Source organism: Numenius arquata, chromosome 9, assembly GCF_964106895.1.
Source record: "Numenius arquata chromosome 9, bNumArq3.hap1.1, whole genome shotgun sequence".
NCBI classification, from domain to species: Eukaryota; Metazoa; Chordata; class Aves; order Charadriiformes; family Scolopacidae; genus Numenius; species Numenius arquata.
In genome coordinates, this window is record NC_133584.1 from 28,752,943 (window position 1) to 28,780,799 (window position 27,857).

The following is a 27,857-nucleotide window of genomic DNA, read 5'->3' on the forward strand; positions in this document are numbered from 1 at the left end:
AGACCCCTGCTCTCCCTCCAGCAGCGCAAGTACCAACATCCAGGTAATCAGCGAGTTCCACCAAGCACCTTCTCCCTCCTCTCGTCAGCCTTTTCCCCCATAAATTAAATGCAAAATCATCACTTAAATGCAGAGTTAGAGAACATCAGTTTAAATGCATAAAGGGTCAATTATATATAAAGACAAGGATACTACAACAAATTAATTAACCTGAAGAGACAGTGCTTTGTGCAAAATAACATTCTCATGTCTGGTTGAAAAGGCTTCTGAAGACGAGTGGTTTCTTCATTTCCCTTTGTCAGTGGTCTGAGCAAAGCTTGTACAACACGCAAGGAAGGGGAAGAGATGATTTCCCAATAACAGATGGGAAACACACCACATGGTGAGTCCTCGACATTCACAACCAAGCCAGACGCTTCATCTGGATTTCAACTGAACCGGTCCCAACCCCAAAGTAAATTTGTTTCGATGTCCTTTTCTTTAGCCAGGCTGCCACGCCAACACGCTACGGCATTTCTGTAGTTTGGATGAAAAACAGGGAGTGAGTCTCCGCAGCCTCCAACAGGCACTGTCGATCTCACCCCGAGTCCTCGCCCCGTGCAGCTCCGCCGGCCAAACGCTGATCGGCGGGGACAGGGCAGGACCCGCAGCAGCCTCTTCCAAGCAGGCACCAGGACACATCATTCCCCCCTCTCCTGTGCCCTAAATGTTTATATGCAGGATACCGGATGATATTCACGGTGCAAAATAAAGCAGTCTTGTTGGGAATAGTTACTGGAACATCATGACATTGCCACAGTCGCAGTTTACTGGCCCATCAGTCCCACCCCAGTTGCTACCAAAAGGCTACCTCACAGCAAACGAGCGGTGGAAGAGGCGATGGTAACGAACTAGGCTGGTCTTTGCTTTGCTCCCTTCACAAGAAGAGCGGGGAATCTCTCTTCCACGGCAGGTGAACAGGGCGTTTCGGAGCTGCTCTCCTCCCGTCGGTCATCTGGAGCGTTTTGCGGGTGCGTGGCGGCGAGGAAAGCTTGCAGTTATCACCAGGTTGGTACAGACACTGAGGAGTAATCAAATTTTAAAAGAAACAGGACGGGCTAACACAGGATAAAATGATATCCATCATAATTAAAGCATTCATGAGAAGCTTAATTACAAACAAATACATTCTGGTAATCTCATTAAGACATCTAAACGTGGACTCTGTTCAGCTACTCTCATCTTAAAAGGTATAAACTCATGATGGGGAAAGGGGAAAAAACCAAAATGTTTTTTAAAAGTTTATTTCTAGCCCTGAAAGAACAGTTATTAAACAAAGTCAACAAATACAGTAGTTAATATTGCAGTAACAATTAAATAACATAATGGGATTAAATTACACAAAAAGGCAACATTAAAATCTGAAGACAGTTAAAAAAATAAAAAGAAAGCTTGCACCTACTTCCATTTCCATTGACAGCGTGAGGAACAGAGGGAAAAATGAACCAGAGACATTTATTTATTCAACTCTAGCTGGAGAGACCCTGATCAACCTCCTGCCCCCCCCCCAGCCACCCACCATCCCCTCTGACAGAGGGACCCAGCCTCTCCCATCTGCTCTGGCCACTCCTTTTGCACCTCCTTGCACCGGGAGAGCCAGGGGGAAGCCTACAATTAGTCTCGTTAACACCTAAGGCAGGTCAAAGTGCACATTCCCAGCACCACAGTTGCTCTTGATGAAAACTTTGGTTTATTCTATGATAACAAGAAAATCCCAGGAGTCACACATGCCCTGCACTCTTGCTGCCCAGCTCCATCTGCCCAACTAACCACACCACCGTACATCACACTTCACACGTATCACGTGCATATTTGATGGGAATCTGACTCAGGACCTTGAGCTGGCACCCAAGAGAGAGCAAATCCCGGCCTTTTCAGATGCAATCCTTCCCTCAGCATCATCTACTCAGACTCCAGCTGGTCCCTGGCTGCGCCGGCAATAGAGCAGAGTCAAACAGCCCCGCAGCAACTCTTAGAGATGCTCATCTGCTCCCTTAAGGGGAAAAAAAAAAAAAACACAGCTGGCATTTTTTGATCTCGCTGACATCGTTAGGAAAGTGATGCATGACCCACTAAGATACAAAAGCACAGTCCAGCAACCTTCTCCTGGCTCTCCTCCTCCACCAGCTCCACCTCTGGCCCCCGTTCCTGGCAGCAGGGAGTTGAAAAACCTCCCCCCCAACAAAGCAACTGCTGCCTGGGGAAGGGGAGATGTGGACACTTCTCAACTTCAGAGCTAACCACCATTCCAGGTCACACAGCAAGCGCCGAGATACGGGTTCGGTAACTTCTGGATTGGGCCAAGTTTTGTGTGCTAAGATGGCTGAAAGTTTGGAAATCATCTCCTAAGTACACTAAATTGGACAAATTTTGTAACATATGTTTTAAACCACTCTCATTCATCAATAAAAGTGAACCAATAAGTTAAAATTACTCAGGATTTCTTGTTTTTCTATTTAAAAAAAAAAACAACTAAATTTATGGCAAGTTATCTTACTGTCTAGATTGTGCCATAAAAAAAAAAAAAAAAAGGATAGAAGAAAGAAAGAAAAGCTCCCAGTTTAACTCTGGCACAAGGAGTTTCACAAAGTCCATTGCCAGCAATGGACAAAGAGGGAATCATTGGTACGACAGGTTGTTTTTTCTCAGCCAAGCCTCCTCGCTACTTCATTTGATCAGGGAGCACTCAAACCGGGGCATCGCCGTCACTGCAGTGTCCATGGCTCGTAAATACATTTTGCCTGGGAAATGCATCTAGATTTACTTGCCTGGAATAAGACACTTCCTCCAATTTAAAACCCTAACTATTCCTACACTTAAAGCTAGAAGGATTTGTTCGTCTGATGGAGCAGTTAACATAATTTAACCAATGTAAATATTTCCTACCACGCAAGAGCAGAACATGAGCTGCCCTGCGCCACCGCAGTGCCCTGCACAACCAGGAGTCCTGCTGGTACCATGCCAGCTCCTGGAAGCCAACGAGTCGCAGCAGACGCTGCGAGACCCTTGTCCCACGTCCCTCCATCACCAACACAAACAGGCCCCGCTGTCCTGGCCAGCCCCTCGCAGCTGGAAGTTGGTTTTGTCATACCTTGGCTACCAGTCCCCGAAACATAATCATCTCTATCGCTCTACAAATACCAAAATTAGCTGAAAATGACTTCTATCTTCTGCTAGCAATGTTTGTAAAAAGTGTGCAAAAAAGTTTTATCCAGGGTCCTCCGTCCATACCCAGCCATAACCCTATCTGTCCCAGGTCCTGCCCCGCTGGGAATACAATAAAATCACACTAAAGTAACGGTTATTCTTTCACAGAATCGTTTGGCACATTGTAACTACAGTTGGCTCTTCGTTAAACTGCTGGGAAAGCTGAAGTGCACAGACTGTAGCACTAGAAGAACCCAGGGCACAGGCTCTTCTACACTTGCCCCTGGTGACACCCCAAGAACTCAACCACTCAAGTTGCTCACTGTCCGTCAGAGGGAGGCACTTTTTCTTGCGTTGACTGTTAGACGTCAGCCATTCTTGCTGGTACAACGTCCTTAGCGAGGAAGGATTGGTGTGACACATGGCATCTCCTCAGCCTTGGACTAACCAGTCAAATAAGCCCCATGGACGTCTGATGGCACCGTTCTCCCCCCCAGCTTTCGTCTTCTCAGAACAGCACTTTGGCATTTCCAGGTGTTCAATATCTTCTGTTTGAAGCATATTTAAAAATTCCTGTATCTTCAGTGTCCTCAGATCTGATTATTTGTTCTTCTGATTTCATTAGTACAAATGGAGCACATACAAAATTGGAAAAAATAGCTCTAATACTTAAACTCTGACAATTCCATAGAGGTTGATGCATTATTTGCTTGGGGGAAAAAAAAATTACAACATATACAAAAATGTATTTGATACAAAGAAGGGAAACGTAAAATAAAAAAGTCAAAGGCACCAGCATAACTTCCAAAGCCCAAGTCAGAGCACAGATACATGTTTGTGAACCACCAAGCACCAAGCACATTACCCCTTAAGCATCTGGCCAGCAAGTCTAATAGGGAAAAAAGAGCAGACAGGAAGAGAGCTGGAATTTTTTTTCTTGCCCTGACTATAGCTGATCATTCGACCATAAATAAAGTATCTGACCCCTACCTACATATCCATAAACCGACATCCAAAGACTTGACCAATCACTAAGTTTCTACAAAGAGGCCACATCTTTGATTAAAAGTCCACAGAGCACAGGCATATGAGAAACAGCTGAATACTTCTCTTCCCCCTCTCTCCATATTCATCTTAAAAAGCAAAACACATCTCAATACATTACGATTTCTTAAGTAGCCAAGTTGTCAATTCTACAGTACAGTAACAGCTAATTCATAAAAAAAAAAAAGAGGGGCAAGATGTACCTTCACATTTGTCACACTTGCCATGAATCTAGTCATACAGGAGCTTACTAGCGGGGCTTAAAAGTAAATAGGTAGAGGGGAGGAAGAGGAGAGTGAAAGAGATCAGCAGGTAAAATTAGTACTGCTCTCTGAAAGCTTGAATCTGTCATTCAAGTATTGAAAGTACCCAGAAGGGTACAATGAATGGGAGCTGCGACAGCGAAGTCGTTAAAAACCCTTAAAACCCCGGGCACATAAGTGGCATTTCTGGGCTGTCTGCAAAAAAAAAAAAAAAAGGCGGCCAGTAATTCAGTCCTCAATTCCTTCTGGACCCCAGAGAGGGATCACTAGAGTCACCACAATTCATTTTGGGTGTCTTCTGGATGAGTTTCTTCCCTTTTGCAGACGTTTTCCCCCCTTCCCCTTCCCTCCCCCCAGAAGTGTAACAATTTCATATATTATAAAGATTTGTAAAATACAAACAAACAAAAAAAAAAAAAAAGGATGAAGGCTGTGGCAGTAATGTTAGCGGTTACTCTTCATTGCTTCTTTGGCTGCCAAGATCAGTGGCGTCAAGCTAGACAGAGGTTTGGCCAGTTTCAGGAAGGGATGCTGCCAGGAAGAGAGAAACACAGTAAATTCGTGAAAGAGGCAGTTTAAAAAGCCAGTAGAAGCCATATGTCTACATTGAAAAACAAGGCAAATGCTATCAATGCCCAGCTCCTGAAGGGATAGATCCAGAGCACCTCAAAGCCTGATAATCGTTCCTCCTCACCCCAAAAGAGCCTCGGCCTTTCCTTTTCCAGTGATTCACTATAAAGAGGTTTCCTGCTCAAATATCTTTTCTCGGGGCCAGTCTGCTCACTTCACTCCATTACAGTAAATCCATAAGTTGTTGGGTGCTTTAGCAGTGGCAGAATGAAGGCACAGATTACTGATGGAAAGACTTTGGGGTACAAATTACAATCTTCGATGACTGTAGCTCCTACCAACTGCTCTTCACTAGATTCCTCAGAAGAAAACCCACAAGAGAGAGTGCCGGTCTACAGTGCGGTTTATCACAGGCTGACCTTACTCGTGGCTCCTGTATCTCACACTACTGAGAACCTGATTCTCACCTGTAGCAATTCTTTGGCTGATCCTCTTTTCTCTACATCCATCTCCAAGCATCGGTTCAAGAAATCCCGGAATATTGGGGACAGTTTCTCGGGGTTCTGCAGCTCTGGCGTGCCATTAGTTGCTATCAAATATAAAGCCTGTAAAATGAAGAATATTGTATAACCAAGCCAAATCTTTAAAAGATGCCCAACTGACCTGCCTAGCGGCAATCCCTTAGTCTAGATGAGAAAGGGCTCTACAGCCTGCTTCTCTCCCTGATGAGATGACAAAGTAAGAATGCCACAATTCTACGCAGTCGTGACCTATTCTTGCAAAGTAACATTCGAAATCTTTTGGCAATAGATACCTTGGCAAAGGAAATACCAGCCCCTGACACAAGCAGCATTTTTCATAACCTAATGGATTTACTTTCCCTAAACTAGCAGGGAAGACTGCGTTCAAAGTCCAATGATTTAGTTACAAGCAGGCAATCATCTTCTAAACAGAAAAATTCAGGGTAGGGCTGATGGCAAATTCAAGACGGCTGTCTTCCTTTTGGAGAAACTGTCTTGCACTGCTGACGCTTGTTGCCTTTTCTATTTCATTTTCTTTTTAACGTAGGTACTATTAATGAACAATCACTGAAAACACCCATATGTTTTCCGTGGTAAATACCCACAAACAGTTCTAGCCACATCTGGGCTTCTTACCCTCAGGGGGTTTTCATTGAGGTACGGGGGTTCTCCTTCCACCATCTCGATAGCCATGATGCCCAGAGACCAGATATCCACTTTAGGGCCGTACGCTTTCCGCGTGACCACTTCAGGAGCCATCCAGTACGGAGTCCCAACCATAGTGCTGCGCTTGCTCTGCTCTGGGGTGATCTGAGCACAGAAACCAAAGTCGGCTGTAGGATAACAGAATTTTAAGAAGTTAAATTGGTGCACCCCAAGTCAGTGGGCTTCCTACAAGACTTCTCTGTTACTACACATACATTTTACTCCTCCACACTTGAGGGGCTTTGGAGTGTCTCCTTTTTTTTTCCTTCCCCCCACTATATTCGCCATAATACAAAAGCCAACGTGCAAGATCGATACAAAACCTGAAGGTGTTTAAGAAGGGCAGATTTCCGTAGAATGAAGATAAGGCTTTTTGTCCTCTGGAAAAGCAACACAAGTATTACCCTGCAGAAGAATGGTATTTTGCCCAGTCTTCAAGATTCCTAGACTGGTAGCAGCCAAAAAGAAGTCATGAAGCAGAACACAGAAGACAAGTGTTCTGTGCATGGCATGTTGTACAGCCGGCTCTAGAAAACACAAATCCACAAACCACGGCTTCTGCCCTGCTAAACAGATTTAATTTGTGCAGCTACTCAGTTCCAACATTCCACAGCAATTTATCCATCAAATACAGGTACTACAGCTGACAAGAGACATGGAAACAAGGCCTAGGATAAGTGAAGTGCTACTGTACTCAGCAGAAGGAACCTGGACAAACAAACCTTTCCACAAGGTAACTACTAAAGAGAACAACCACACTCAAGAAAACAAGGAAAGTCACCTATTCCTATAGCCTTCAGGTGCAGCAGCAATGCATGTTCCATCATGTTACTTTATCCAGCTGCAGCACTCCCACTTCCCAGGCACGTATAGCATCAATAAGAACACAGTTAAGGCAGGAGACAGATATTACCTTATCATTGACACTAAGTTTGAGAGAGAAAGAGAGAGAGAAAGAGAGAAAGAACGAGAACGTAAAATTTTGAGTCAATTTTGAAAGTGTTATGCCACACAGTGCCGACAAAAGAGACACAGTCATGAAAATGCCAAGTTGTACCGAGGACAATTTAACAAAGAACTACCCCCATCCCAACTGACAAGATGCTGCCTGAAAAAAAAAAAGAAAAAGAAAAAAGAAAAAAGTCAAAACTATAGCAGCCACTGAGTTCCTCGCCAGCACTTCTTGGCCTTTATCGAGGTGTCATACTCAACTCAAGGCACAGCTCATTTCAATGAACATGCCAGAAAAGCAGCAGCAGGGTCTGTCTCCTGACCTACCAATGAGGCCCTCAGCATCATGCCACCAGCAAGGAGAGGAAAGACAGGCAAGATGTAGAACTCGGTTTCACCAACCCGGAGTGTGTGGAGGCATGTAGTGGTGACAGGCAGACCGGTATCTCTCACTTCTGCTGCCGCCAGTCTCCTCCCAATAACCACATTCTTCCAGAGACAGGGAAGAGACTGAAAAGAAGGTGCGACTTCTTCCACCCTGCACCCTAAACAGCTGCTAGAAGCCACAGAAGGGCTAGTCTCAGCGCTGATTACCTTACCTCCCCTTCAGATAGGGCATTTTTACAGCTAGCTCCTGTTCTCTCCTGTCTCCTTCCTCCTCATCTTCGTCCAATCTCCTGGGGATGATGCTTCTTTACACAGGCTGCTAACCCTGCCTTTCGCCTCTCTGCTTTGACAGCTCTTATATTTTTGAGCCTTCTCCAGCTAACTCTTCCCAGCCACATCCTCCACTGTAACTATTCGCTCATCTTCAGCCTCCGAATCCACACAGTTTGTGCACAAACACATCACCCTCTTTAAAAAAATACTAAAGCCTCCTATGCAAGCAAGCAGTGCACCTACCAATGCTGGTAAGCAAATCAGGTTGCTTGTAATCTTTTTTCACACTCCATTTCATAACCAATATGAGACTGCAAACCATCTAGAGTAAGGAATATTGCTCAGATGTGTTTTCATGGTGTTTCAAATTCCTACCCAGCTGTAAAAACACCATCCCTTACATCCCTTAACTCTTTGGGCGCTTTATGCTTCGCGCATTCCTACATACCAAGAAGTCAGATAATGCACTTCTCTCTCTCAACAGTCCTGACAGCTTCTTCATGTGGTTTCACATTTTTTTATTGCCACACACGTTTACACACACCAAAAACCGACTGTCTGTACACAAGTCTGTGCATGCATGACAATTACCTGAAAAGCAAGTAGTTTCGTTTGCCATTTCATGATTATATTAAAGAAAGTGTGTTACACTTTCAGTCCAAGAAAAGGAGACCCAGTAGAGGCGCAGCATTAGACTGCAATATAAATGGTTAATAATGTACAACGTTCTTGTTAGCGGCCATTACAAGCAAGTCATAACAACCTGAAGAGACTAATGAAGCAACTGAAGTTAGCTGCAACTTTTCTCTTCCAATCGTTTGCATCTTTGCTTCACTGCATGGTGCCAGTTACTTCACATTTATCAACGTGCGCATGTGGCAATGGGTTTGCTTCAACAACCTTCCGGCCTCACGCGTTCGCAGCCTTAGTCTTAGGGCCCTCAGAATTTCGATACCTGCTACCTGCGAGTTATACATTTCATAACACAGAATGAATTTCTATTACTCATAGGCAATAAAAACGCACCTCTGATTTCCCTGCCAACTCTCTTTCTACCAGTTTACACTCTCCAAGTCAAAGTTTACTGGGAAAGGGAAAACGGAACCTTGAAACAATTGTCCGGAACTCACTTAGTTTAACTGATCCATCCATTCCTAACAGCACGTTGTCGCTCTTAATGTCTCTGTGGATGACCTGGTTGGCGTGTAGGAACTCAAGTGCTTGCAAGCACTGGATGGGAGGAAAAAGAAAATAATATTCAGCATATGGAAACACAACTTGTGTATGTGAACACAAATTCCAAAGCAATGCTTACGCCCTCAGCAAGTGCTGAGCGCAAAAATGTAACAGGTATTATTTAAAATAACCAGCAGAGGAAGCTCTTGTGCTAAAAGATACTCTCCAGATCTCATGAGGTCAAAAAGCATTTAACCATGGAGTTTCCCTGCTATCTTAACAAACCCATAAACTAAACTCCTCATCACCCAAGATGCTCTCAAAAATCCCAGATGTTAATTTTGGTACCTCTCCTAAATACTACAGAGGAACCATAAAGGTCTATGTGAGAGCTTTTTAGCCTGAAGTCCCACCAAGAGGAGCTGATTAGACTTCATTCTCAACAAGCAACTTCTACAGTGAAAGCTTTCAACCATCTTCATTATGAAGTCACTAATACTGGTTTTGCACTGCTTTTAGATTAAAACCTTTCACACCGAGTTTCTACCTAAAAACATTATGACATTTACTTTTGCTACTTGAGAATAAAAGGGGAAAAAAATAAGATTTTTCTCTTTTAATATAAGCAGAACATTTCCCATTTGCAACTTGGCACGGACGTAGTCCCCAGTGAGTTTTTTTGTGTTTTCATTTGCTATTCAAAGTGGCACTGATTTGCAGAATGAAGTGCATCTAACATAGCAGGAGAATTTTGATGAAGCACAATAGTTCAGTATTAGACTTTTTCCTCAGAAAAGTTAATTATTGTTACAGTAAATAGTTACTTTCGATACTTTGCTTCCAGCTCTGGTTTCTCAGGAAACCATTACCTGTCCATACATGTTAATGTACAAGTTTGCTTTCCATCCCCTCCCTCTCGGTGAGTCATCCCAAGCAGACGTCATGTTGATGTAGTCAAATGGGGGTTTTAAAAGCCTAAGTTTCTCCTGCACAGCAGCTAATACAATTACCTCTCTCTCTGCCATAATAAATCAAGCCTGAGCTGGACGCTGGCACTCTGACTCAGGGCAGAAACCACTGATAAGTTGTGACATCAGCTATTTTTAACTCTTTCATTCAAAATCTTACCACAATCTTAAAATTCTTCTAACTACAGTCTTCTGGAGAATTATTTTTCTGAGAAATGCATAAAGAGAACTTAACTGTCACAGAACTATAGACTTCACACACTATGAAAACTACTAAAATGAGAAAGGGATAGTCTGCATCAAGTTCGTCTTTATTTCAGTACATGTTTCTTGAAGTATTCCTGTTTCATCAGACTCATTTTCACACTCTAAGCACGGTTGTCCTTTTTCCTTCTGGGAAACACTCCAAAGCTTTTTTCTTTTTTTTTTTTTTTTTTTTTAAATATGTTCACATCTCTACTTTCTACATTACTTATATACGTGAATAGTCAGTTTTCTTTTTGGTGCCTTTGAATATTCTTTGATAGTCAAGGTTAAAAAAGACATTCTCTCCAGCTGCTGAACTTCTTCACTGCTCTTACTTCAACTTCAGTCTGCGTTATTAATAGCTTTTTTGTTAACATTGCCAGCAGGACTAGACAACCCAGGTACCAAAACCAAAATCTTTATCTGCTCCATCACTTAACATTCCCAAGCACCTAGCTCAAAATATAGTTCGTGTTGCAACTTGCCAACCCCCAGTTTTATGAGGTAAACTCAATTTTGCTAGTTTCTATCATTTTAATATTTATTTCTGCTCAGTATCATTCACTCTTCCTAACTCAATGACTCCAACAGCAATTGTTGCAATTAGTCCTAACATAAGTGTACCATAAAACCCAGGGGAACTGAGTGCACCTCGTTCCTCAACCCATCAACTATAACACTTACCTCTCTGCAAACAGCAGCAATCTGTGCTTCATCCATACATGTTTCTGTGACCACATCTGTGAGCGAGCCTCCAGCTAGATACTCCATCACCACAAACAATTCATCTCCTACGAGGTAACTACAGACAGAAAATGAAAAGCATGCCCGCCTGCCATCAAGAGATTGAGAACTGAAAAATGACTGATTAAGAGCTGCTCAGTGAAATGATTCGTAAGCGCTCAAGACAAACAGTGAAGAAAGTTAATCTCTGGAAGGCAGCCTGATATGTAAACGCTGACAATAAAAGCTGTGTGCTTTTTACTGCCTAAACGGGCAGGATGATGCCCTGCATCTCTCATGCGCAACGCAAGCATTGCTCCAGCTGTGCTCTCATCCACCACCGATGCACATGCAGCCCTGCATTCATGATAGAGTGGCCCCTTACTGAATCATCAAGATCACTCCCTATAACAAACGACCTTTTTTTTTTTCAGATGACAGTCGAAGCACAGCCTCATTTCCTTCTGAGGCCCTTAGGTACAGACAATCAGGTCTGTGTGAGTATATCAAGTTAAAACCTCTTGAAGCCCCTGGGGATGAAGGAATTGGCCATCTGTCTGCATTTACCTGTCCAGGAAGTTGACTATGTTGGGGTTCTTCAGCTCCTTCATTACCAAGATCTCATTAATAATCAACTCCTTCTTGGGCTGTTTCTGCAGGTTTATCTGTTTAATAGCAACCTGAGTAGGACGAAATGAAACAGCAATCATTCAAACCCAAGTATCAAAACCTTTCAGACATTCTTAATACAGCAAAAAGCTCAAAGATATTCTGTAACAGGATTAAAGGAGTTTAGCGCAGCCTGCAGCTGCCAAGTTACTTATTTTTTAGCATACAACTTAAAAGTATACAACTTGACGAGCATACAACTGGCACCCATAGCCAACGTCATCCTCTTGCAGCTGAAAAGATCCACAACAGTAACAAAGGCCAGAACAGACAGCAAAGGATACATTCAGGAGATAAAGAGATACTCACCCAATTTCAAATGAACAGGCCTAAAGCAGAAGAGAACCTTGTAGCAACTAAGAGTGACCGCATTAGCCTTCCAGTGCAAGGCAAGGCAATTCCTTATTCTATCTTCTGACCAAAGTCATGTTTGGGTACAAGGAATGCTGCTGGGAGGCAGAAGGAAGTGCTCTCAAAGCAATTAAGCCAATGAACTATCCCAGAGAGAAGGGAAGATAAAGACCTATCTTATCCTGGTTAGCTTATTTCCTGGACAAGTATTCCAGTCTTTAAAATGGAGGAGAATTGTCCCAGTTATGTTAGCTGCAACACTTTGAGGAGGCCGTTCAGAGTTTTACAAGATAACCTACCCATGAGTCCAAGACCAAACGCATGAACCAATATAATCCTGTAGAAATGATGGTTACCATATTGCCAAGGGCATTAAAAGAAAAGAACTTGTGGCACAGAATCACAAAATAACTAAGATTAGAGGGGACCTTTGGAGGTCAGCTGGTCCCATCCCTTGCTCAAAGCACAGCCAACATGGAGCAGGTTGCTGAATGTCCTGTGCAACCGAGTTCTGAATGGAGATCTCAATGAGCAGATATTCCACAACCTCTGTCCCACACTTGATCATCCTGACTGTGAGGGGAAAAAAAATTTCTAATACCTAACCAGAATTTCCCTTATGGCGATTTTTGTCTGCTACCTCTTGTCCTGTCATTGCGTAGCTCGAAGAGGAGCCTAGCTCCATATTCCCTACACCTTCCCGTTAGGGAGTTGAAAATGGTAATAAAATCCTCCTTTGGCCTTCTCTTCTTACCACTGAACAGACCCAAGCACCGAGGAAGCCGCAGCACTGCAGCCGTTTAAGGCCCGAAGGCAGAGACTGCTCCCGTCAGCCCGCCTGCCTGATGAGACACAGGGGAGGTCTGAGAAAGGAACCAGGCTACAAAATTTAGTTTGCAGTCTCTAAGAGAACATGCAGTACTGCGATACGTAGAAAGCAAATTAAGAGACAATACAGTAAAACGATTGAAAGGCTTGCCGTTTATCAAGATGAGGTGCTCCACTGCAGTACTGCTAAATGTGGTTACTGTTGAAAGGGCAGTGACCTATGGAATGGCTACTTGTGGATGCTTAAAGGAAAATTAAGGAAATATAAATTCAAAGAGAAGCAAATAATTCCTAGAATTTTAGTCCTAGGAACCAGAGATGACCACAGGATGACAAGCATGCAGAGTACTGCTGAAGTCATCGATTTCACCAGGTGGGTTTGGAAGCACCAAGGAGTAAAAGCCGAGAGCAGGATGTGGAGGAGGCATTCTGACTACAGCCAAGAATCATACGGGGCAAGCTGCTTCCATACAGATAGGCGCATCCATCACCTCTCCTGGGACGGGACTAGAGAACAAGTGTGCACAGACTAAACAAAGCTTTATTTCTGAAAATGCAGGACTCCCATGCCCAGAACACTTAAAGGATAAACTGTTTTCAAACCCCATTTCTGGAATACCTCACTCCCTCTTCATTGGAAAGACAAAACTATTTTTAGCTTTCATCATCTGATTACTACAGAACAAGGCACACACTGTTACAAATTCCTATGACAAACATTCTTCTGGGAGGTGATAGCAGAGATGGGAGCCACAGAAAGAAATCTCATCACATCATTTCGGCCACCTACAGAAGAACATTTATACAGAAAAAGTATTTTCACTGCAATGAACACAGAAATCTTACCTCCTGCCCTGTTGCCACATCAATAGCTGTGAAAACTGTACCTGAAGCCCTGTGAAGAAAAAGAAAAAACATTACAGACAGTCACATCTATCTGTAGCGAACACGCATGTGAAGAGACAAATTACAAACACAAAATTGTGTCAGCTCTCAATGTCGCAAGAGCTTTCTCAAGAAGAAGGGCTATTAAAAGCAAGTGGTATCGTAGAAATGCCAGCTGGTTCACACAAACCAAGCTAATCTCACATACGCTTATGCCCCCTGCATTCAGGATGTCCACACCCCCAGAACTTGTGCTGCTCCCCACCACAAGGTAAGCTGGGCAGCCCTTCCTGTAGCAGGTTACTACTTTTCATATTCTCCCAGGGGAAATCACCCCCCTCCAAACGCACACAGACCTATTTAGAAAGTATACAGTAGGAATTAGGCATATATATATATATATATACACACTCACATATAAGAAGTTCTGGCTTTTCCAGCTTTTATTTCTATATACTTTTTTTTCTAGGAAGGATTCAGAGGATCACCAGAAGAATAACCCGGATTAAGGCACCATCGTTAGTGTAGCACACAGAAAACCTTTTGACATGCCCTCAGGCTATTCAGCAGTCATATCACAAAAGGGATGAACACATATCAGCAGGAGAGGACCAGATGCACCCGCAGGGAAGCTGCAGAGCTATGCTCTCGCATTAAAAGACACAATTCCAAATTTCCCACCGTCTAAAGCCTTCACCATCTGTTTATCATTGCTTAATAGAGCCAACGTTTCTGCCTGCTTCAGTAAGTTGTGGCTAGTCAACAGTATCAGAAAGAGAACAGTACACTGCTTTTAACACTGGCTCACTGGAAATAAAAGTTGGGGAGAACACTTACCCCTGCCCAATTTTTTCATATCTGGTGTATTTTTTCTTGGGATCTCCTATGCTCACAATAGTGCCTAAAAAAAAAAAAAAAGCCACCACCACAAAACATTTTCACACAAAATCTTAGAGAAGTCACAGCTTCAGGAAACGCTCTTTGCTACTGTAGCACAGCGTTACACCGCTTCTGTCAGCTCACGCTGAAAACTCCTGCTGTCCCCCTTCAGTAGGGCTGGCTTGGCCAAGGTACCTCCAAGAGTGGGTCAGCTCAAGGAGCAAAGGTTGCATGAACAGACAAAGCTTCCTGATGCAGTTCCAGTCGCAAATGGCCCCGCATCAGACAATCATTACGCTAGATTTTACTCTTAACGAGACAGATCATGCTATTTCCCACTACTATCTCAATTTAATGATAGTCTTCTATGTAGCAAAACCCCATAGCAGGTTATGACAAGTCCATTAGCTTAGCCTAGGCTAGAAACTAGCCAGATCTCGACTTAAGGACAGGAACATTAATACAGTGAAAAACTACCTTCAACATGATTATGGAACAAGCAACAGCAGAAACTATTTTGTGTTATCATGGCTGTATTATACATACGTTATCACAACTGAACTTAAATCCAAAAAAAAAAAAAACCACCCCATTCTACAATTTTTTTTGTACCCAATAGGGCTCTGAATCACATAAATTGGCAAAACTTCTGACTGCAACGCTCTCAGCTACTGTCCAACACAAAATTCATCAAGCACAATATTCATACAACCCTTACACAAAAGTAAGGATAAGGGCAAAAACTTATTATTCCTCCCCCAGTCCTAAAGCCTTTGTTTATCTGAAATAAAAAAAAAAAAAAAAAAAAAAAAACACCTACGTAGTTTTTCCATGATCTCCTCATCCGACATTTTGGTCTTCTTTTTCTGCTTATCACCTGGTTTCATCGCATTGTCAACAGAAGTGTCACCGGCTGATGCAGGGATGGGGTCAATTACAGACCGTGTATAAATCTGTTAACAGAGATCATTTACCTGAGCATTTTCTTTGCAATCACTGACCTTCAGCTGAAGACAATCACAGTTCTTCAAACATCCCTAAGCACCACTTTATGTAACAGGTTGGAGGCAGAAATTAGACCTGAGAAACGTTAAAGTCCAGTAAGCCCATATGCTGGCAACCTCACTGACCTCCAAAACAACGACCCGGGCACCTCCTGGACATTGTGGATGCCAGGAGATTAACTCAGGCTTTCACAGACAAACTTTTAGTGGGTTTTCTACTTGCTTACTCTTTATAACCCATGCTACTTAACAGGAGGGGCTCTTTCCATCTATTTACTTCATCCCTGCAATTTCCAAGTTTCACAGAACAGAAATCACTATTTAACAGCGGGATCAACCAAGATCTAAAGGACAAAGATTCACGCTTCAGCATGAGGCTTTTGGAATTTCCCAGTCGCCCCCAAATTTGGGGGATTTTCTTGGAGCTTTAATATCCTCCTGAGCTGTGCACAGACATACACAGCTACCCTAGAAAGAGCAAACAGGAGACCTGCCATATTTTATATGTTCATGCACCCAGAGTGGGCAATTATAAAGCAGTGTCACTTGACAAATACACACAATTCACATTGGCACTCCTGAAGCAAAAATAAGTGAGCAGACTGGCCAAATGTACACCTACCACAGTCAAAAGAACAACCTGGAGTAAGTGGGAACCCTGGGACATTATTAACAAGGTGTGTAGTTCAGGATGACTTAAACAACAACTTCTTAAGTGTTTAACTTCTCATGCAATGCTGATGATTTTGTGAGTGAAATAAGCTTTCAAATCTTAAATTTTAATTGGTTTGGGGTTAGATAGTATATTTGGTGAGGCACTCTGTAATTGAATAAAATAAAGAAAATCAAACACACTATGCTTGTACCACTGCACTGTGCAAAGTTACAGAAACTACCTGTACTCTTTTAGGACTAAAAAAAGCCTCCTTCTGGCATCCTGTGTTGAAGGACAGGCGTAACCACGTATCTTCAACACAAGCCAACAAGCAAACCAGCATGAACTTCAGGATTTCTGATCCAATGGATATCCAAAATTAGGCGTTTTCTTATCAAACTCAAATAAAACCAGAACTTTTCCCTAAAACTTACAACAGCTCATTTCACAAATAAAACACTTTGCTAGAGAACAGAAGTAGAAAAACTCCTACAAAACGGAGAAATCTGATCTGCACTGGAAACTTTACAGCTGCTCACCGATTTTGTGTGATCTGGCCGCGGAGCAATAACAGGAGGAGGAGCTTCTTCATCATCCTCATCATCATCTACCACAGCTGTTGATGGCTCTGAACCTTTGGCATTGGTCTACATGTTCACCGAATGTAAAAAAATAAGTAAATAAACAAAATTGTCTCCCCTACAGTGTTAAAGACATGCTCCCCCCCACAAAGATAAAAGAATTCTTACTGATGTCAAAAGAAAAGGACTGGTTGAGTGGTTTAAGTGCCCTATCACATTTGATTAAAATTATAAAATACTATTGCTCCAGTCAAATATGCTCTGTTGACGCCCCAATTTATGTTTTTATTCCACAAAAAATTCTCATTTTGCCTTATACTGCAAGACTCAGTATATAACAAATAAAGAAGACCTGAACTTGTATGTGCCTAAGAAGATACAAAGAACAGTAAATACACTCACCGTTGGTGTTCCTGAAGGGAAACCATCTTTTTCTAAATAGGAAAAATAGCAGAATACATAAAATCATCAGCACAATAATAAAAAGTTAACTTTACAGCATTATTGCTAAGCTATTTTCAGAAAGCATTCAGAAAAAACCTAGGTAAAACTGCACCTGTTTGTAGGACAGTCACTCTCTCTGTGTGTCGTCCCCCCTGCCATCTCCTGACGTAAGAGCCACAACTTATTTTGCATCTTTGATGTCACCACATAGTGACATCAAGTTTGCAGATAGTTGTTTTGGCCACAGACAGAGGAGCAAGGTCTCCAGCACAAAACCAATTCATCACAGTCTCAGAGACCCAGCTTCACAAACACAGATCGTTAATTTTGGCTGCTACTCTCAATTATCCAGCTCCATCTCTTCCCCTCTCCACTTAAAACAGGAAATAAACTGGACAACGCCAGTTTCCAGTAAGTTTTAAATCCATCTTCAAATATTTGTGTTTCTCATTGAAAAGTAGCTTGCTCTTTCAGCAATTGAATCTGATTTACTATTCTGAAAGAGAGGAAGACTGTGTTCCAAATACCCGACTCCCCTTCAATATGCCTTGCATGCACTGGAATCTCACCTGGAGCAGAAAAACTCAGATACTTCTGTTTTGCTGTGTCTTTGGAATCGTAGAATTTCAGCACATCTAGTACTGCCTGGGGGTTTTTCTTCTGTTCTAGCTTCGTGATATTTGAGGTCTGCAGCAACCGAGCCCATTGCTCTGGCATTCCCTGAAAAAATAGGCTATTTTGAGCATCCTTCTAGTATTTTAGAGATTTTTTTAAAAAGGAGAACAAATTTCTTTAGAAAATATGTAACGTGTACATCCTTAAACACATGAACAAGTAGGATGATTTAATGGGGAGCCATATGTCCATAGGTGATACAACACATATAGAGTCACAGCTGAAATCTCTCCTGATGGCTCAGTATCTCAAGCACTCAAGGGCTCCAGCCCCCTGTCCTACATGACACCACCTCTTCCAGGTGTATTAAAATGTGAGGAATCACAGAATCATAGAACGGTTTGGGCTGGAAGGGACCTTAAAGATCATCTCGTTCTGAGCCCCCTGCCCTGGGCAGGGACACCTCCCACCAGACCAGGTTGCTCAAAGCCCCCTCCAACCTGGCCTTGAACCCCTCCAGGGATGGGGCAGCCACAGCTTCTCTGGGCAACTGGGGCCAGGCTCTCACCACCCTCACAGCAAAGAATTTCTTCCTTAGAAGAAAATCTTCCCTCTTTCAGTTTAAAACCCTTCCCCCTCATCCCATGGCTCCCCTCCCTGATCAAGAGTCCCTCCCCAGCTTTCCTGGAGCCCCTTTAGGGACTGGAAGGGGCTCTAAGGTCTCCCCGGAGCCTTCTCTTCTCCAGGTTGAACCCCCCCCAACTCTCTCAGCCTGTCCTCACAGCAGAGGGGCTCCAGCCCTCCCCAGCATCTCCGTGGCCTCCTCTGGCCCCGCTCCAACAGCTCCATGTCCTCCTGCTGTTGGTGGCCCCAGAGCTGGAGGCAGCACTGCGGGGGGGTCTCCCCAGAGCAGAGGGGCAGACTCCCTCCCTCGCCCTGCTGGCCACACTGCTAGGGATGCAGCCCAGGGTGTGGGGGGCTTTCTGGGCTGCCAGCGCACATTGCTGGGGTGTGTTGACCTTCTTATCCACCGACATCCCCAGGCGCTCAACAGAACCAGTGTTACCCCCTAATGAAAGTAAACTGAAGAGGGTTTCCCAGGGAAGGTTCTCCCAGGTGACACCAAGAATTAGATCTGACATTTACACTGCAGAAGCACTAACAGGTCACAGTCTCATTACTCTGCGCACTGTAAAAATACACAGTGAAATTATTTCTTTGATGAAACGGAGCAGAGTAGCTCACGCTTCATTCTAAAACGCCACAACGGCTTCATACAGCACTGACCCACGGCTGTGTTCTGAGCATCTTCAGGGCAGGTAAACTTACAGTGAACTCTCCAGTGACAGCATCGAAGCCAACGTGGATGGTGTGCTCAAAATCTGATGGTGGGGAGATTTCTGGCCTTTCCTTTTCCTTCTTCTTGCTTCCTGAAAAAGTCATTCAGATATCTGCTGAGCAAAGGTTTAAAGTCTTATTATCTCCATTTATTATAATCAATCCAAACGTTCCAACAGTTAGGATGAATGTAACCATTATTCTGTTCACTGGAGGAAGGTCTTTGCATATGCAGCACAGTGATTTGATATTTTCAAGTCGGTATAGACTTCTAAGAACCATCAACTCGTTCCATTCAAATCACTCAAACTATGGCACCCATCAAATAAGAGATTCAGAGCATCAGAGCACACTGAGCTCTGTAGAGCATATGGGACCTAAACACATACAATGTTTACAATGCAAAAAAGGGCATTTTAATACGGATTAAGAACAATCCCAAAGACAACTTCAGCTCAACCTCAAGTTCACCCTAAAGACAGTTAAAACTCAGTTGCCTCACTGCTTCAATTCAAGGTAATTAATGCAAACTAGGACTTCCTGTGATGAAGATAAGAGTTTATAGCCTCAGAGCAATTACCTAATTTAAAGGGGAAAAAGAAAGAAAGCAAGCATAATAAGAAGCAGGAACATGTAACGAGAAGGACCATGTGCACAATCCAACCTAAGTTGAATTAAATTTATAAGATGTTTTACAATGCCTGGGGCTCTAGGGTTTTGTTTTTTTATTTTTTTCTGACAAAGAGAAAATAAATAAAAATGGAAGACAATTCGTCATTACCTCGAAATATAGAACACGCCATTCTGTTCCCTTTACTCAGAAAAGGCTGGGAGTTAATTTGGGAGGGTTCAGGAACCTGTTTTCTTGTTCTTGCAAAAAAGTAAGGTAGAAACTCTCCAGGCAGAGAGATGATGCTCAAGGCCTGACCTCCCGGCCCCTCTGCTGAAAGACAGGGCTACAAAGTGTGTCTGACCCGATACCACGAGAACCCTGTGCGTAATCCTGGGAAGGTCCCTGGGCTCACAGAGCTCAATCAGCTGCATTTATTAGAGCGTGCACAAAGCCAGCAAGAACACAATAGCCCCAGGCAACGCTACAGGCTTGGGGAAGAGTGGCTGGAAAGCTGCCCAGCAGAAAAGGACCTGGGGGTGTTGGTCGACTGTGGGCTGAACATGAGCCAGCAGTGTGCCCAGGTGGCCAAGAAGGCCAACGGCATCCTGGCCTGTATCAGGAATAGCATGGCCAGCAGGAGTAGGGCAGTGATGGTGCCTCCGTACTGGGCACTGGTGAGGCCTCACCTCGAGTGCTGTGTTCAGTTCTAGGCCCCTCACTACAGGAAGGACATTGAGCTGCTGGAGCGTGTCCAGAGGAGAGCCACCAAGCTGGTGAGGGGTCTGGAGAACAACTCATATGAGGAGAGGCTGAGGGAACTGGGCATGTTTAGTTTGGAGAAGAGGAAGCTGAGGGGAGACCTCAATGCCCTCTACAACTCCCTGAAAGGAGGGTGTAGAGAGGTGGGTGTTGGCCTCTTCTCCCAAGGGAATAACGACAGGACCAGAGGAAACGGTCTGAAGTTGTGGCAGAGGAGGATTAGATTAGATATTAGGAAGAATTACTTTACTGAGAGGGTGGTCAGGCACTGGAACAGCCTGCCCAGGGAGGTGGTGGAGTCACCATCCCTGGAGGTATTTAAGAAATGTGTAGGCATGGCACTTCAGGGCATGCTCTAGTGCCCAAGATTGTTGGGTTGGGTGTCTTGTTTTGTGGGGGTTTTTTTATTGTTTTGTGTGTGTGTGTGTATGGTTGGACTCAATGATCTCAAAAGTCCTTCCAACCATGAAGATTCTGTGATTCTGAAGAATGCCCCAGCGCTCATCACCACCAAGGGAAGCAGCACACCATTTTGCTATCTAACTTCATTACCATTTTATGTCAAAAAAAAAAAAAAAAAAAACACCACAAACCCCAAAAAAGAGGTTTTTTGCTTTTTTTTTTTTTTTGCTTTGTTTTTAAATTCACGTTAAGTCATGTAGTTTCAGTAGAGAAAAAGAACACGGGGTAAGCGTAGATGGTGCTGCTCAGGGCCAGAGGATCCGTCTGAAATCCCCTCGCGCTGGCGGGAGAGGAAGGACGGGGAGCCGAGGACAATACTTACAAACGAAAAGCCATGTGGGCTGCCTCCAGCTGAACAATGCAGTGGAAAGACACGGCTATTATAAACAGGATATCTTTAATATGGCTGCACAGGTCAGAGCCAAAAAAGCAAGCAGACTGTCAAATGTTCTCATTAACATTGTTTGGTCACAGGACAGGAGAAACTTGCTTATGCGAAAATCTTTAAGGAAAGTACTGTTTCTTCCCAAACTCTTGCAGTTGTTTATTTGAAAACAAGAAAGGGGGAAAAAAAAAAGTTATATTCCTCAGGAAGGTTCCTGTTCGGGAGGAGAGCACTTGACGTGAAGGGAGAAGAGAGGCTGGTGCTCAAACCCTCCAGCATGTGCTGATGCACAAATAAACCCACTTCTTCCAAAAATACACACATCTTGTTAGCAGGGTAGGCAAGATGAAAAAAATCCCTTCTCTGCCCTCAGGAGCAGCACTTCAAAGAAGCGCAAGCAGAGACCTTCGGTCAAGAGGCAAGTCCCGTGAGTCATCTGTTGGCAGGAGGTTCTCGATGCTCTGCGAACAAGGCCACCACAGGGCCACAGTGCTTTTCAACCGCCATCAGGTCTGTACGCCACAGCTTAGTATTTAAACAGGAATCCCTTCAGCAAGGGGCAAAGCTGGTTTCCAACAGCAAACAAATCTAAGACACGGTCCCTCGGCCCCGCAGAAACAGCAGCATCCAGGCCCCCTGTTCCCCAGAGAGGGAAGACGCAGGTCCTTCAGAAGGATTCAGCAAATTAGAGAATTGCTCTGGCTGATTAAGAAAGTGCCTCAAATAGATTTAGACTCTCCTCTTCCCCAACCGAAGCCACAGGCACTCAGCAAAGGCGTCACCCAAGGTACTCCACACCCCCATCCGCAAGGACCCCGCGCTTCCCACCAGCCAACCTCCGGTGTTTCCAGCAGCCTGGTGCCGGTGGCTCCTGATGCTACACCCCAAGTTACCGAGCCAAAACCACACCAAAATGTGCCCTGGGCACATCACATGCACCGTCCCGGGTCCCACAGCAATGCCCCACAGCAACTCCTTTAATAAGTTCTGCCCAAAGACAAACATTTCTTGGTTTAGGGGACTATTTTAAAGCTTTCCAAAAACACGCGCAGGTTCTTTTGACTTCAGAAGTCTAGCCAAGGAAATTCATGGCAATTAAATACTCTAGTAAAAAGATAACTATCACCTCATTTATGCTAAACAATGGAACTGGGGGGGAGGGGGGGGGAGCCCCTCTATGACTAGGTCATTAAATAACCCCTTCTAACTCTTATGAAGATTTCAGCACAGAACCAGCTCAGACTTGGGGCAGAAACTCTGCCTTTGCTAAACCTCATGGTCTGCAGCATGTCCTCCTAAGGACAGCATGGCCCCAGCGCCACCTCCTAAGCCAGAGAAATCCCTCCGGAGAGGACCTGGCAGGGACAGAGCTGTGGCAACAGATAGGATGAAGCTGGCCAGGAGGAATCATCCGGAGATGATATGGACAGAGATCTGCTGAACAGAGCCCAACAGCGTTATCCAGTAACAACAACTCTATTCACAGCAGCCTTGTGGATCTCCTGGTAAAGGCATCCCTCCGCTTTCTGAAAAGGAGAATTTATCATTTGTGTAGTAATTGGTTAACTTTGGCACTGGCTGGAGAAGTTTTTCCCATGAAAAAACTTCTACCCCGGGCTGACAGACTGTTTTGCATACAGTCCCAATGTACCTTCAAAATCCAAGCAGGAAGTTAGTATTTCTGTAAAGCTTCTCAGCAGCAGAGTTTAAAAAATAAATTATTTTTAAATGGGCATTTCTGGTGAGGTGCGCCTCAGCCATGCTAATGAATACAACTAATATCCAAATATTGTCATTTATATTCTGCTTACATTTGACAGCCAGTTTTGCAGTCTGGAGGACAAAAAACATTTCTTTGGATGTTTATATTATCCTTGCTGCAGGTCAACCAATCAACAAGTGTTTTTCCAAATTAAAAAAAAAAAAAAAAAAAAGACAACTTTCAGATAGTTTCTTTAAGCTAGAGAATTCGATTACCATTTTTCCTAACCACATTATCTTGCCATGCAGTAAAACCTTCTGCTTTTCTTCACAAGGACATCACTTTAAATACTTTTTAGCATCTAGAAAACATAAACTGACACCATTTTCTCTGGAATGTATTTTTTCCCAGAAGAAATATTTTCTTCCATTTTTAGTTTGCATCACCAAATACCAGTAGGTACACAGACACATGCTAAACAAGTATGCAGATTAATTCTCATAGATTTGGTACACGTCAGTATTTACAGAGGGGTCTGAATAAGCTTAAGTAATGGGATGCCAAAGCAATTTCAGATGAGCCAATACAACTTTAGACAAGTCTTCAACGACCTCCTCAGCTATTTCAGCAACGAACCCACGGTCAAGATGGAAAGAGGAAACATCCAAGGAGAAGTGAAGACGCTATGAACCATCACAAAGCTCCCCAGCTGCGCTGCACCCATTTGCATTCATAATTCATTTCACAACACAAGCAAGTCTTACACAGCGTTACTAATGCAGAGCAAGGAAGATCCTCCTTCACGTGGGTTTTACGTTCTACTGCATTATATCTCTGTAAAAAAAGGGCCACAAATGCTCTGATGAACATCTAACGCAAGAGCATAACAACAAGTTCCATCCCAGCTCCTAGACCATTCTCCTAGTCTGAAGATGGACAGAGCCGATCTCTCCACCAGGTTTTCTTGCAGCACTCACCGCGACAATTTCTAGGCATTTCCTCCCATATCCAACCATACGATGGTCAAACACTAGTTTCCACAGAATTTAAGGGCTAAGCTAGAACCTGTCCTAAATAGGTGGCACTACTGACAGCACCCAGATTCAGCACCTTCACCAACCTCAGAGGCCTAGAGTCTCTCTCTTCGGGTGCTGCCACCAACCTGTAGCTTCTCACGTTCTCCTTAGAGCCTTAAGGCTCTTATTCGTGCCAGGAAGAGAGACTCCCCACTTCTATTGCTGTAATCCAGCCATGGACAGTTATTTCACAATACGTGACCTTGTGAAATAACTATTCTGCTTCCAAAAGCTACACTGGCCAAATCTTTCCATCCTCTGAAAAGGAAAACACACCCGCCATTCAGATCAGAAACTCCACCAGATCATGGAAAGCCAGATATTGGGAATGGCGGGAATCCTGCCACTAGCATGTGTTCCCAGGGTGAGGGGTGGCTGCGGAGGGACCGCTCACGCAGCCCAGCAAGGGTGAAAACCAGCCCTGGGGAAAACACTTTGCCAAGCGAATAAATAACCAGAGGAGCAAAGTCTCTTGAAACAATCCAACCTGGGTCAGCACGACTGAACCAGTCCTGCCCAGCACGCCAGCTACCAGCAGGATGAGAAGACATTAAGAGCAGCAGGGTCTTCCCCTTACACATCTTAATAGCAATCACAAAAACGCTAGCTGGTAGAGATTAATAAAATGCATAGCAGTTTCAGGTCAGGCTTATAAATCCCTGCGCGGTTTTACCATAGCAGATGTTAGAAGATATTTATATCTATGCACTGTTTTGATGTACATGGATAAAGGCATCCTGGAGAACCCGGATCAGGGCTCCAGTGCTGGACATACATTCATCATACAGAAAAGAGGACAGAAGCAAAGCACAAATACAATCCAGTTCCATTACAGCAATTTTTTTTTTCTCAGAAATCATCCTTGTTTACAGCAATCCAGGTTTTTTCCCCCACTAGTAATTAACCCTAACAGTGCAGTTACACAGACAGAAGGACTTAATTTTTCCTCAACTCTTCATTCACACTGCACCCTCCCCGCTATTTCTTCACTACGTTGTTTGTTTTTTTTTTTTCAAGTACCACAGAAATGGTCATCAACACGAAGTAACGTCCAGAACAGCTGGATGCTCAGTTTAAACTAGAAATCCGCATACAACGGTAAGTAATATGATACCCAGGAATCACAAATATTCGTTAGGCTTGTTTGGAAATGTGGGCAGCAAAGATGAGAAGAAGATGATGAACTTTAAAGTGGGCAGCAAAGATGAGAAGCAATAGGTGGTGGTTTTCCCTCAGTGAGCTATTTTTCTTACTTAGCATTTCATCTTCAAACATCCCAGTGCAAAGAGAAAAAGATGTCAGCTCACTGAACACATATATCCAACTTTCAATGCTTCCTCACATCCTCTACACTTGGACTCACTGGACTCCAATGTTTAAAGTGCTACCAAAACTTACAAGAAGAGTAAAGGAATATAATGAGTAACCTCGGAAAATAGAGGCATCTTACCTTTTTCAGTGTTAGAGAATATGTAGAGTATTTTATTCCTAGGTTTTCTCTCTTCTGGTACAGAGGGCAGGGGTTTCAAGTTGTGGTTGGCAGACAACAGGTCTTTGCCCCCCGAGCTGAAGATAGTACTGCTCATCCGGACGGGAGGAGCTGGTGGCTTGTCTTCCAGTATTCCGTGGCCAGACATGGTTCTCAATAGCTAGTGAAAGCACTGAAACAGAAATATTTGTTTTAACATAGGAAGAGAGCATAAAAGACATAGATATAGCATTTCTTCTGCTGGCCAAGAAGGGAAGGCGGTGTGAATTCAGCTCTGAGGAGCTCAGCAAGCACCGCACTGGCAGACACTGATGGAAAGGAAGCAGATCCCTTCCTCACTCCCACTTCTGGGCCACCCATTCACTCGTGCCAGAGCAGCAGTTGTGGGACAGAGTGACAAAGTTCTCCAGTGATAAAACTAGCCCAGTCAAGAAGAATAGTCACTTGTAATGGGAACCAATTCCCAGATCTGACTTGCTATCTGTTCACACAAAGGTTGCATACCCAAAAAGGACTGGACACATAAGGGCGCATGTACAACATCTTTCAGGGGTAGCTCTAGCCCAAAAAGCTTCATGCTCTAGAATCAAACACTTTTAAAAGCTTTAGGTGCTTTCCTTCTTGTCATTTATCAGACAAGATCTTGGAGAGAAAAAAACAGTTTATGTTTAGAAGTTATAATTCAGCACACTGTCCACATTAAGCGGTACTAAGAATATCTCTACCCAAATTATGCAATCTATATTAAAGAACATGGGACCACGATTCACCGGCTGCGCTCCACTTCTGGATGAGGACTTACTTTGCTTCACCACATTTGTAAAAAGAATACATGCTATCATCACAATCCTCTTCCAGTCCTTAACATGAGTGAGAGCACGAACAGATAACTGCTAAAGCTAAAACCACAGCACAATAAAGCATCTACATGACACATCCCACATTCAAGAAAATCTGCACTGGCCTTCTCTTCCTCCCCACAATATCCGGAAGATTTTTCTCTGATCACCAAGAAATAGGCAGCCTCTCTGCTCCAGAGTAAATAGCACAAAGAAAGATTCACAGAAATGACCCAGTGATGACAGCTGAAAAACAAACATGCCCCTCATTCCTCCACATGCTCAAATGATGAGCTACCTCTTTGGAACAGGAGGCAACACTTCTCCTCTGTGTTGACCTCCTCCTCCTCCTCCTCTCATGACAGTTTGGGAAATGAATAGCCTACTGGCATCTACCAGCTGCCCACCATAGTCCCAAAGCAGGACTCAGTCCCAGCCACACCACTGGAGCAATTGTGTCCAGAGGAGAGCCACCAAGCTGGTGAGGGGTCTGGAGAACAAATCATATGAGGAGAGGCTGAGGGAACTGGGCATGTTTAGTTTGGAGAAGAGGAGGCTGAGGGGAGACCTCAATGCCCTCTACAACTCCCTGAAAGGAGGGTGTAGAGAGGTGGGTGTTGGCCTCTTCTCCCAAGGGAATAAAGACAGGACCAGAGGAAATGGTCTGAAGTTGGGGCAGGGGAGGTTTAGATTAGATATTAGGAAGAATTACTTTACTGAGAGGGTGGTCAGGCACTGGAACAGCCTGCCCAGGGAGGTGGTGGAGTCACCATCCCTGGAGGTATTTAAGAAACGTGTAGACGTGGCACTTCAGGGCATGCTCTAGCGGCCGAAATTGTGGGGGTCTTTTGTGTGTGTATGGTTGGGCTCTGTGATCTCAGAGGTCCTCTCCAACCATGAAGATTCTGTGATTCTGTCTCAAAAGCATATAATGTTATCAGTGCCATTCAAAAGAGTTGGAATCATCCAATCCCAACTATCACTCCTTATTTCCAAAGTATAAATACTGTGCTACACAATGTCTCGGCACAACACAGGCATCTTGCACAACGTGGTCTTAGCAGCAGAACTAAAACCCGCTGGATTGTCATTCCCGATCATTGCGCTGGGTCTCCCCTTAGAGACTGACGGGGAACCTCGGTGAAGCTGCGCAGCACTCTCCCAGACAAACCTGCCGTCGAGCCCCACGCCAGCTGGGGGAGCGATACATAGACCTGCAACACCTGAATGTGCCTGCAGGGATGCAGTTGCGACTTGGACTGCAATTCCC

The 27,857-nt window shown here is 43.9% G+C and overlaps 1 protein-coding gene across 5 annotated transcripts; it reads right to left on the reverse strand.

Annotated features, from left to right (window-relative positions):
- Window positions 1-143: 143 nt before the first annotated feature.
- On the reverse strand, window positions 144-25,920 carry PAK2 (p21 (RAC1) activated kinase 2). Of its 5 annotated transcripts, XM_074154178.1 has the most exons (14): window positions 25,710-25,920; window positions 19,254-19,354; window positions 17,879-18,029; window positions 17,268-17,299; window positions 16,824-16,931; window positions 15,446-15,578; window positions 14,584-14,647; window positions 13,708-13,756; window positions 11,581-11,693; window positions 10,975-11,092; window positions 9,031-9,130; window positions 6,221-6,417; window positions 5,531-5,668; window positions 144-5,024 (listed from the first exon to the last, which is right to left on the reverse strand). In XM_074154178.1, the coding sequence occupies exons 1-14, from the start codon at window positions 25,894-25,896 to the stop codon at window positions 4,938-4,940; spliced, it is 1,578 nt and encodes a 525-aa protein (XP_074010279.1). In that variant the 5' UTR covers window positions 25,897-25,920; the 3' UTR covers window positions 144-4,937. The 5 variants fall into 5 exon arrangements, with proteins under 5 accessions (XP_074010279.1, XP_074010278.1, XP_074010276.1 ...); XM_074154177.1 differs by lacking the exon at window positions 17,268-17,299 and having other exon boundaries at window positions 16,824-16,910; window positions 17,823-18,029; window positions 25,710-25,896; XM_074154175.1 differs by lacking the exon at window positions 17,268-17,299 and having other exon boundaries at window positions 16,824-16,910; window positions 17,823-18,056; window positions 25,710-25,896.
- Between the last annotated feature and the right edge of the window lie 1,937 nt (window positions 25,921-27,857).

Coding starts and splice junctions, on each gene's coding strand:
- PAK2 (XM_074154175.1), bottom strand. CDS start 25,896: ATGTCTGGCCACGGAATACTGGAAGACAAGCCACCAGCTCCTCCCGTC. Junction 5,669..6,220: donor TCAATGAAAACCCCCTGAGG/GTAAGAAGCCCA, acceptor TTCATTTTACAG/GCTTTATATTTGATAGCAAC. Junction 5,025..5,530: donor CAGCCAAAGAATTGCTACAG/GTGAGAATCAGG, acceptor TCTTCCTGGCAG/CATCCCTTCCTGAAACTGGC.